The 12,305-nt window shown below is 40.1% G+C and overlaps 1 protein-coding gene across 1 annotated transcript in view; it reads right to left on the bottom strand.

Annotated features, from left to right (window-relative positions):
* The window catches only part of HDAC9 (histone deacetylase 9), an 820,804-nt gene that overhangs the window by 452,736 nt on the left and 355,763 nt on the right, over positions 1-12,305 (bottom strand). The window contains exon 3 of the mRNA XM_045827591.1: positions 8,947-9,009. Coding sequence (XP_045683547.1) covers positions 8,947-9,009 — 63 coding nt within the window. The remainder of the gene's footprint in view (positions 1-8,946; positions 9,010-12,305) is intronic.

Genomic DNA, 12,305 nt, shown 5'->3' on the forward strand with positions numbered 1-12,305 from the left:
CACTTGAATTTCATTTGTAAGCAGATGTAAAAAGCACCTTGAAAAATAACACTTAAATTGCATTTACTTCACTGAGAGCTTTTCTAGTACCCCTCACAGAGGGTACCCTGAACACAGTCTGTGTAAACATGTCTGTACTAAAGCAAGAACTCCCAGGCCACAGGTGACTTAATGGAGATTCAGTAAAATGTTCTTGCTTGTTCTTAATTTCCAATTTTCAAAAAACTTTGACTTCTCAATTCTTCACCCAGTTTGGAAATATCATGCCACCCAAATTTACTTCAAGTGATCAAAAAGGACACCCACATGGCTACAACTGTGTCCATACTAAATATAAATCATGAATTAAACATTTCTATCAAAAGTGGTAGACCATGAGGGGAAGAAGCAAGAAAATGAAGTTCTGGGGTATTTCCAAACTTATCAACATGCAAAGAGTCTAATCATAAGTAAATGACTAGTTACACTTTGTGGTTTGGTAAATTTCCTTCTTTCTTAAATGTAGTTTTTATTGGATTTAATTATGGGGTATTTTAAAAGCACTACATATAAAAGGCCCATTACTTATTTTACTGTGAATAATTTAACATTAAAATAATGGATGGAACTGATAGCCTTCTAAAACATATGAATTACTTAGTTTTCTATTAAAAAACCATAGCATCCTAGAGTAATCCTAAAGTATAATGTTCTCTGATAATACTTAAAAGTGTAGGTCATTTAGTATTACGAAAACTTTTGTTTAAATTAAATTGGTTTTGTGGAACTGGCTTACGCAAAAAAGAATGGAACTAGTGGAAATAGGTATTTTCTTGTCTTTTCTCGTCCTACTTGTCAATTCCCCAAGCTTAGGAGAGGGACCCCAAGCTAACCCCTGGCAGCCCAAGTTCCTTTCAAGAATGAGCGAGACCACAGTGCAGCCACACTGATTCAAAGCACGTGCGAAGGTATCTTTGAATTCCATCTAGAGAAAGAATCTTTTTAAAGTTATTTTCATGGACTTTTATTCCAATTAAATTTTTTCAAAGTATTCCAATTCAGAAAAGAGTTGTTAAAATGCAGTTACCATTCCAGATTGTCAAAAAATGTTCATTACTGTAAAATGTAATAATTGTGAACAGCATACTGGCAAAGAGATTATATTCCAAGTATCTTGAAGATAATCCTCCTCTAATGCACTGAAAAGTTTATACATTATTAGGTAAATTTCTCAGTATTCTCTGTATCCCTCAAAGCCAATATAAAAGAAATATTTTACTCAAACACAGAATAAATGTTTGCAATACATCAGTCCACAATGTTGGTTTTCCTCCTTTTAAAAAAAATGACTTACCACCTAGACAGACCCAGCTGTCTACCACAATTGTGCACTTCAGTTTGTTAGGGGTCCTTCTAACAACAGATCATACTAAGAAAGTCTTTCCATTTCGTACCAGTAAAAAAAAATTAAATGGATATATATATCTTATTAAAAATGAAGACCCACGATTCAATTGAAAGAGAAATGACATAGTCCATGTCCATATCCTTCACTTAATTAACTATATTTTGTCAAAATTACTAGCAAAGATAATTACAGACACGTGGGTACTTGAAATATGGTGGGGGGATCCCTTTATAAAGCATATGACTGCCTAACCACTCTGTACACCTGAAACCAATATAAAATAATACTGAGTATCAACTGTCACTGAAAAATAACATTTAAAAAGGTGAAATAAACTAATAGCAAAAGTGTGTTCTAAGAAAAAAATTTAAACAAAGATCCTTCCAACCACTAATAAATACAGCATAGCAAATCCTGCCAGTGCCTCACTGACACCCATTCTTCTCCCTCTTCTTTCTTCCGAATAGAAAGTAGCTTCTTGGTTCCAGTATCAATCCTCCCTGGCTCAGCCACGACCCAAAGGAGCTAATATGATGGGTGTCCCATTTTTTTTCAATGGCTGGCAAAGGTACTGGCAGGTGATGCTACTCTGGCCAGTGAGTTATGAAGGATGATTTGTGGCGAAATTTGGGGTAAAAAGCCCTTCCTTAAGAAAACACCTAAGAAAGCAAAGTTTCTCTTCCATGCCTCTGGAATTCATTAGGCATAAATTAATGCAACGCCTGGAATGAGTGCAGTCAACTGGTGACTACCGGAGGGAAGGGCCTTGGGAAGTCACTGCATCCAGGGCAGTGGAGTGGAGCAGCGTGACTGGCCTGCCCGCTGTCACCATTACTGACCACGTGGTGCTGCCTAACTGTCCTGCTAGTTCACTAAATGGCACGTTTCTTTGTCATTGGTCAGTGTGAGGAGAGTTTCCTGTTACTTGCTGTGGAGCACAACCTAATCACATGCCTATGACTTATACTAAAGCGCTGTATGTATTCTGGCACAGTAGCTTTGTGTGCAGATGTGTAAGAGACACATTTTTGGGAGATATGTGCATATTATACAAATTCAAACAAGGCAAAAAAGTATGATGATAAAAGCAAAAGTCCCTCTACCACCCAGGACCATGGCCACGCACACACAATTCCTCCTGACTTCCTTCTACCAACACATGAATTCTTCTGAAAAATGAATAAATGGACAAAATATACTTCTATAAGAAATGAGATAATATCACATGTTATTTTTTATCTAAAATCACTAGATCTAAATTAATTTAACCATTAAAAAACTACACTTGAAGTTTTTTACTAAAGGCTTCCCTCTTAAAAGAGGTACCATTTCCAAAAAGAGCGAAGGTTATATAAAGAAACTTTTTTTTAAATCAGCACTTGGAGTGTTTTTATTTATTTATTTTGTTTCTGAGATGTTGTCAAATGATCTTTAACTGAAATATTTTCCTTTGTGGCTCTTCACTAGCTGGACATTCACTGCATCTCTGCTGATGTCCTCTCTGACATCATGAGATGCCATCAACGCCACAGCCCACAGACTGGACAGTCCCCAGAATCCCTTCAATAGGTCCAAAGAGTTCTCTGGCTGAAGATCAGTGCCACATCCGTCGGCCAATGTTGACGCTCTCATCAGAAGTGATATTTCCACTGTGCTTTTGCTTCTTTCTGTCCCTTGGCAGTTCATGGAGGACTTTGATGACCAGGGCAGAGGTAGGAGGCACTACTGCGATCTGGGCCTTTCTGTTCTGAATGGTCAGTTTCAAGGTAATCCTCAGACCCTTTCAATCACTAGAAACTTTGGCAATGTCACTGTCGACTGCTTTTGGAGACAGACCCAGGGGGCCGATCTCAAGGGACAGGGCAGACGTGGCACTGAGTTCCCCACAGGTTCACCTCAGGTGTCTGACTCTGATCTCCTTGGGGTGGAACTTCGGCATCACGGTGAGGGCGGCTGCTGTGGGATGCACCCTGACCCATGAGGCCCGAAGAACACTGTACCTAAGCCTTCTCTGAGCCAGAAGCCAAAAGCTGGAGTCTTTTTGAAAAAAAGTTTTTAACTATGTGTTTCTATTTTTAGCAGCAGAGAGTCTGTCCCTGCTCAGGGAGAAGATATTAACACTTTCCCACATCCCTCCACCTCACTCATCTCTTCCCTCATACTGGTTAGCTTCAGGCATGTTTTTGCATTGCCCCACTTCACAAAATTCACTCTCTGTCCTATACCCACAATCCCATTGTTTAAATGGATTCAGTCTTGCCTCATTAACCTCACTATGTTTTCTCTACTTCCGAATTTCATTTTTTGTTTCAAGTTCATCTCTTCATTATGTGGGTTTCACTGTCAAGCAGTGTAGTTCATGTCTGAGAATGTCTAACTTGCCTACCTATTTCCCTTGTATTTTATGAACATCTCACCTGGGTGGAACATTGGGTTGAACTTCTAGTACTTCAGAGGTTTTTCTTCATTACCTTCTGGTATTAGATATTGGATAATTTGGATGTCATAAGTCTCATACATTCCCTTCCTTCCTACCTTCCCCCACCATAGATCTTTGCTTTCTCTGAGTGAATCCCTGAAGAATTATGTATCATCTGAAATTTAATCACCCAGATGGGACATAACTCTGCTGAGCATTTCCAGCAAAGGTCCTTAAAAGACAGGAGCTCTTTTAATCTGCAGATTTATCTTTTTCTTTTGCAGTGAAATCATCTTTCTTCATCTTTACAAAATTATCTTCTGTTTAAATGTTTTGGAATATCAACTTCAGGGATATAAATAACCTTTTGTTATATTGTCTTTGTCTTTCTTATTATTATTGACTTCTATCCAATTGCTTTCCTCTTTGTTGGTAAAGATTTTCACTGGTGTCTATTCTGTTTCCTGCTACTTCTAATAAATATTTTTGTTCTATAATTGTCATGCTATTTTCATTCTCAATCTGTTTCCCTAGATCTAAACTATCCTTTTTCATCTCATTCTATTGTTTCATTATCTAATCTTTGAGTTATTGTTTTACAGAATTTGTATTATTAAGTTTGGTGCCCTATTTATAAGAAGCAAGTATTAGACAGTTCCACAGACACAATGGGTTGATGTTTTCTTCTTGGTGGAAGCTCTAAGATTAGTTGAGGAAGGGTATTCTATTGCAAAGAACTACAGATCATTTTCCCAATTTGGATGGTGCTCTGAAGCCTTCACTTCTCCAGAGGAACAATGTGTGTTTGCCTTCTTCCATTTCACTAGTTCCTCTTCCAGAATCCTTTCTACTATTCCTCAGTTACAAGAAGCAACAAGAACACTTTTTTAAAAAAAGGGTGGAATATATCCAGTCAGTTTCTCTCTCTCCAGAACGGGAGGGAATTTTCAGCGAGTTGCCATCTTGTCAGTAAAACTCTAAGGGGACCAGGACCCCTGCTTCCATTTTTTCCTGACGACCAAAGTCTGAGGCATAGTACAGTAGGTCACACCATTTTCTGTGCTCAGTCATGCTAATATTAAGTGTGTCGGGGTGGGGCCGTGTTTCCTGGCTTATACTGTTTTAGGATCACTCTATTATCCATCAGGGTGAGAAATTATGTGCTAGATTTTCAAATGCCTCATCTCCAAAACCAAAATCACCTTTTTACATTCACAATTTGGGTTTATTTTTGTCTTCTTCCTTGAAGGATTTCACAAGTATGCCACCTGCGTCCATAGAAATAAAAAATACTCTATTCCCATTCTGAATGGGCCTTTTCATAACTAGCCTTTTGATTGTCCCTTACCAAATTTCCAAACCCATCACAGCCTGTAAGTGAAGACTACCTGAGTTAGAGAACAGCAAAACAGTGATTATGGGGAACACCAGAAGTGATTCTTGACATGCCAGGAGCGTTTCACAGACTTACATTTTCATAACTAGATCCTGCTTCCCAAGTGGACACGCACGACTCCTGAACCCAAAATTCCCCTTCCCTTTAACGATACACACCAAGGGCTGGGGGCAGTGGTGCGGGGGCCGGGGGTGGGGGGGTGGGGAGTGGCGAGTGTAGGATTCTGAAAGCGTGAAAGAGATTCTCATTCTCCATGAAAGAGATTCAGGATTTAGGTTTAAATGTTTTTCTTTTATATCCTAAGATAAGACTACATAGTGAAAAATACACAAATAAGTAAATAAATAGATAGCAAACAAAGAAAGAATACATAGTCAAAATGCTCTCCTTGTTGTCATTGTGTTTTACTCTAATGCTGTGCAAACTCGAGGACATTCTCTCATAACAATGGTTCTGAATCTGTCTGGTCAGCTCTGCTGCCCAGCGTGTTAAGCAACAGGCCTGGCAACCAAACGACACCCCAATCTGCCAGCCATGCCTGAGGGACCTGAGTCGACACCTGTACCTTCATTCGTTATCACTTATTCTTGCTACAGAAGTGGACATTGATATGGCAAAATATGTCACTCATACCGAATTCCAAGATTCAATGTTATAGAGTTTTTTTCCCACTAAAAAGACAGTAGCAGACCACACTGAAGAACCTAGCTCTCCATAAAATGTCTAGCATGGGTGGGTCAATTTTAGGGGAATAAATGAAACTATTAAAACACAATTTAGTAACATATAAAGATCTCTGGAGAAAACTCTTCTGTATTAAAGTATAGTATCCAATATATCTGGAATAATAAATGGGAACTCTAAAGCAATGGCTAACAATAGAACAAAGCTTTTTAAACAATCTCAAGAAATCTGCGGTCAGTTGGGGCTTCACTGTTCAATGATATATTCTTCACCTTGCTTACCTTTGATCAAAGTGTAAGGACACATTTCACAGAACACACTCCTGTACACACACTGGCTACTTGGCTTTACAGTCACAATTTACACAAGCGAAGTATTTACTTCTTATCTGACCAGGAAAAAATAGCTGATTTATTAGATAACTAAACTTACTATCCAAACAAAAAAATCATTCCCCTGTGTGACATATAATCTACCTCATGTGTCTTGATCAGAGAGATAGAGCAAGTCACTGAAGAGCCAGGAGCTCAGGTTCATTCACTGGAAACAGTAATAATAATAGAGAGTATATATGTTAATAAGATGATGTTACATGTGAACTCACACGAATACCAAGAGGTAAGTAAGAGGACCCCATGATTCCTCAGGTTACAGGTGAGCAAACCAGCCACACAGTGGGCCAGAGCAGAGCTCTGAGAACAGAGCTTCAGACTCCTAGAACAGTGCTCTCTGCACCACTCCACAGTTACCAAGTTATCTTTTCTCTCTTTCAGATCCAAGGACTCCACCCATATCTAAGCTCATCAATCACATTCCTGCCACTGATCCAGAGGGAGTGAAACAAGATTTGTAACTGAACCAAGAGCAACACACCCTCAGCTCAGAAATTAACTTAAAGGACAAACCCTTCTGACAAAGGTGACCAGCATCGCCATCACTCCCCCCCCCTCACATCAGCGATTCTCAAAGGTTTGCTCACAGTGGGATCGCTGGGAAGATTTTAAACCCCCCTATACTCAGGCTGTTTCCCAGACCAATTAACTCAGCAACTCGAGAACTCAGGCATCAGTATTTTGTAAAATCCTCCCGGTGACTCCAAGTGTGAGAGCCAGTTCCTCAGGGGAAGTATACAATAAAGACCGGGGTAATTAACTTTAAAGCCATGTTACATTAAACAAAATTAAACTTTACACTACATGATAGGAAGGATGCAAATGTTTTTATGTCTCAAATTTTAAAAATAAATGGCAACTGGAGTTTCTTTCTTTCCACCACACGGATGTGGGAGTTAACAGCAATTTACATCACTTTTTATTCAATTGTCGGGGCTTCAGTGTCGCCTCCTGCGGAACTGGCAACAGTGTGGACAGTGTCAAGCATGGCCCTGCGTGAACACATAACTTGCTTTGTAATAAAAGCATTCACCGTTGGGAAGATGGCACTGTCGAGTGAAGTCAGAGGAAAGCGAGGCACACCTAGCAGAGGCACTGGGAAACAGTGAAGCTTGTAAACACCTGTAACGGCAGTCACTGCCAGGAGCCAGAGGCTGCTGCAAAGGCCCAGCTTTGTTTCTACCCTATGAGGAAAACACTGAACTTGGGGCAGAGCTGCGAGGACTAAAAGGATGAAGTATAATACTCAGGCGATACCTAAAATTGTTATCTTTATAGAGTTGGTCCATATTTAAAAAATAACGTGCTCAGTGAAGTGACCGGTTCTACACCAGCTGACACCTCCCCTGAGCTCTTGTCAAATTCACAAGCAGGAAAATAACAAAATGTGCTGAAATTCTGGTACGTTCGCTTTAGATAAGCGGGCACTCCTAATGAATATAGTTCCTGTCACTTACGTGTAAACTTACCCAATTGTCCAAAATTGATATTTAATTCCATGAAAAGTCTGGGTCAATGGAAGAATCTTAAAATCATCACAGCTAACCGAGGTTTAAAGAAAACTTGCTTCAAACATAGAACCCCAGAGGGTGGGGTGTTCAACACCGAAACAGACTTCATGCCAACCTGTGGAATATTTCTTCCACATCAAGTAAACACCGCCCTATGGTGCATTTTTTCCATAGGAGTCTAGGTGGGGATCTATAGCTATGACTGAGCCCACAGAGCAACTTAGAAGATCTCAGGGAAAACTTTAAGTCAAGGTGGCTCGAAGCCTTCGGAAGAGAACCAAAACAAACGCCAAGCTTTCCGAACAAGCTACAGGACATAAACGTGGACAGCACCAGTGACAAATAAGTGATATTGCCTGGAGAGTCCCCTCGTTGGACAGAAACGGGCAAAGCTGACAGGCTTCATCTCCTCAGCACACCTCCTCGAAGGCACCGGCACACGCACACAGAGAAACCAGAAACTGGAATCTGTGACTGTTGTTCTTTAAGACACTGCACCTGCCTCTCACACCTCTACATGTGTGTGACAGCATCGCATCTGACTGACAATGCTAGACTCCCCACATGGCTTTGAAGAAAATTAAAATAACCACCCACTAATAATAATTCTATTTCATCCCAAATAGTTTCATTTTGGGCTGATGCGGGGGAAAAGCCACATTTAAACTACCTTCACAACTCCGAAGCAAACACAATTCAGAAGGTAGGTCTATAAACAGATAAGCTCCTGTATGCACACTGTAAATACAAAATCATCTGGCTAGCGGAGAGGCTGCAACGCAAGCTGAAGCCCCCATATGAACTTACCTGATTTTTAAAGTCCCATCAGAATATGCTTCCAATCAGTACTGATCTCCTTTTTCTAGTTGCACAGTAAGGCAAAACACCCCCCACTACATTTGACTTTCTCTCAGTCCCATCCTTCATCAGAAGCTTTGCGATTTCATTCAGAAGCAGCCGGCCCTCAACAGACTGAATATGCACAGAAACAGCAATGAAAGGGATCGAAGATAAACCCTACAGACGCACCAAGAAAATAGCAACACGAACACCAAAAAGCAGCAAATCCTTAAGAAGTGCTTTTCTTAGCTGCATTTCCCAAGCCAGCCCCCTTACACGGGTGGGTACAACGTCTCAGTTAGGAAGGAGGATCTTACCTGAGCTGATCATACTGTGCATTCTCTGCTGAGCCAAGAGCTGCTCTCGTCCAGCCACCCCATCTGAGGAAAAACACGAGTCACTCTCGTAAATTGTCTGCAGCATATTGCAATCACTCTCCCCTCAGCTCCATGAAAGATTCATCTCTGCTCCGTGCAGGGGCCCCAGGAGCTGCCCTCACTGGTCCTCCCTCCTCCCCGAGGAGAAGCAGCAGAGGATCAACTTCGACAATGATCTCCTTTCTGTTCAGATGGACACACACTTTTTCAAAAGACCTGGACACTTTTCCCCTGTTACCAACCTGTGTGCAAAGCAGAAATGATCGGGTGGATGCTATGACTCTCTGGGGTTTAGGTTATCCTGAAAACTAAAAGCAGGTGGGAAATTGGAATGTGCTTCGGGGTTATTGCTTTGTCAGAAAAAGTAGAAAAATATTAACTCTCCCCATGAGAAAAAGAAACCAATTAAACCTGGCTTAAAGTTCTTCAGGCTGCTAGAGTTTCCCTGCAACAACCGTCAGTCCTGCAAGTGGCTTCAGCGGGTGCCCTTCTCCTCCTATCTGTTTGCGTGTGTGTCTTCCCCCCTCTCTGGTCTCTCTCAGCTCAAGTTGGCTAAACCTAGTGATAATCCATTTGCATATGAATCAACAACAGCATGGCCCACAGGCACAGAAATAGAACAATGGTCGGCCTGAGCCAAAAATAGGTCAAGCCTGGCCGAGTGATTGGAGCCTGCATTAATGCATTTAAAAATACCCCAGCAAACCCAGCTGTCCAGCCTCTATCTTTCAAACCATAATTCTCTATTGCAGGGCCTTAGAAGCAATTAACTCCTTCCTCTCTCCAAGCTTGCTGTACACACAGTTTCCACACTGGTGATTCGTATCCAAAGAAAGGAAGGTAAAAAAAAAAAATTAAGAAACATAATTCTAAGAGGGCAAATGCACATACATTTCACTTCATTTTATTTTTGTACTATGTGTTTTTGGAAGGGAGAGGAGAGAAGTGCAGAGCTCTGTATTGGTTCTAAAATAATACTGGAAGCTTTTGCTCATAATGTGGTTTCTGCCTCACCCACGCACAGCAATCCTGGTGTTCTATTTTTGCTGCCTGTTTCTTTGGCTACACTGCAGTTGGCTGTAGCACTAGAAGCTTTTCTGCCTTCTAGTTTCAAGACTGACAGGAGATTTAATAGAGGTAGTTTTGGAAAACAAGCGCACTCCAGAATAAAATGTTTATAAAGGACTGGCTCGATTTTTTTTTACTTGCTATTTATGTAAGGCAATTGTCCATTTCACAAATTCAAATGTGATGGTGGTAACCACTATCATTTTTATTGCATCCTGTCTTTATGATCTTTAAATTTTTAAAAAAACAGCTTATATCTGAAAATGTTCTCTCTATTTCAGCCTCTCAGGCTAAATTCAATTTACCTGCAAAAGGAAAAGAAAGTGTGGGTGCTTTCTTATGGATGGATGCTGAACCAGTGAACATATGCACCTGTGAATCAATCAATAAATATGTTGAGTCCCTAACCATGAAGGTTCTGCATTCATCTCTACGTTGGTTGCCTGAAATACAGACCTCACTTTTCTAAAAGAAATAGCTTTTATAACAGTTGACCAACACACATTGGGGAATTCACCTATAAAGTAAATGAACTATAGTATACAGTACTAAGAATTCTACAGTCTCTGGTGTACACTTGTAACATCATTTCTGTATGAAAAATAATTCTGCACCACAGATTGGGCTGCTAGCATCTAGCCACTCCGGGGCAAACAAGAAAGTGATGGAGCTCTCCTCCCTGTTCTAAACTAGATCAGCAAGAAAATGTCATTCTTAGGGCATTAGTAGCAATGAAGATGGAAGAAAAAAAAGTAGAATGTTTCGAGGCTCCCAGAACAATCAGGTAGAGGAGGGATCTTAGTCAAGGACAGAGTGGGGGGCAGAGTAAAGAGAAGAGGACAAAAGAGTTTTGGTGGAGAGGAGGAAACCTGTTAAGTCATTAGGGAGATAACCCACTGCTGAAGAAAATGGCACCGAATTTTCCTTCTTTCACAGATTAACTCCTACTTCTTGCAAAATTATATTTGGACAGATAAATTAAAGGATTTATAAAAAGAAGTTATTCCAAACTGCATTTACTTAAGCTAAACAAGAAAATCTTATGTTCCTGTCAGTGGGAAAAAAAACACTTTTAATTCCATCTGGTATTACAAGTAACTTTCACTCAATTAAGAGATGGGTAAGGGATGGACATACGGTGAATCTGGCAATTTACCTCTGAGATGATGTAACCGATCATAGCATTTTAGACCTCAGCAGAAAGTCAGAGACTGTCTACCATGGCGTTCAAACTCTCTGTCCACCAGGAGGCTAAAGCACCTGGGAGCGGACTCACACTGCTCTTCACCCAGAAACGGTTCTTCCCCTGGGCAGGGTCGTCTCCCTGTTACCCACCTTCATGTGGGTACCTAAAATTTCCTCTGAAAAACGACCTCTCTTATTTAAAAAAATTTAATTGAAAACCATTCATTTAACACTAACAAGTTCCCCATTTTACACATGAAGAAAGGGAAAAGACTCACTGAAGTCTGTAAACGCACTCATGGGTGGTATTGTGCCTCAAGAGTCTTGCGTGGTGTCTAACAGATCCTCTCTCAGGAGGTCAGGTGTTCGTGGTCTCTAGTCTGCCGTTTTGTCCCTAACTAAAATGATGCACAGAATTATCTGAGATATTCAGAATAACTTTTAATATTATCTACTGATGAAAAATGGAGCCACTAATTGTTTCAGAATGACTTGAACAGAATATGCAAAACTAGTGATAAACATCTGACGGATAACAAAAATCTCAGTATGGCTATAATATACTCATATACCTTTTGTCATTTTAAGTTTAAATTGTACCCCTCAAACTACAAAAGTCTTTTATAATCATAAAAAAGTAAAGTAAAACTCCAAAAGAACGCCTTAGTAATCATCCTATTTCTCAGAGGTTCCAGGAAAGGGCATTCCATGGAAAATAGTACAAATAATGTGCCTTCTTCATGTTGACCAAGTTATTTACCTTGAGGTTTATTTACATTTGATCCCTGCATTATTTCATCATTTTCCCTATCAGCAGTCTTCTATTTCAGCACCTGATAATGAAAACTTAGAGTGAAAAGACTTTGGACAATTATCATAAAATAGATACTACTTGTTTTTGAAAGGAAAAATAAGCCTCATTAACACCACTACCAAGTATACTGGTTACCACAGTTTCATTATCCAATACATATTTGAAATTTTGAGTTAATATTTTTCACGTCATCTCAAAAATATCAGTAAAGAAATGTGACTAGGTTTCCTTA

The sequence above is a fragment of the Phyllostomus hastatus genome, unplaced genomic scaffold, assembly GCF_019186645.2.
Source record: "Phyllostomus hastatus isolate PE091 unplaced genomic scaffold, TTU_PhHast_1.1 phas_scaffold_78, whole genome shotgun sequence".
NCBI lineage: Eukaryota > Metazoa > Chordata > Mammalia > Chiroptera > Phyllostomidae > Phyllostomus > Phyllostomus hastatus.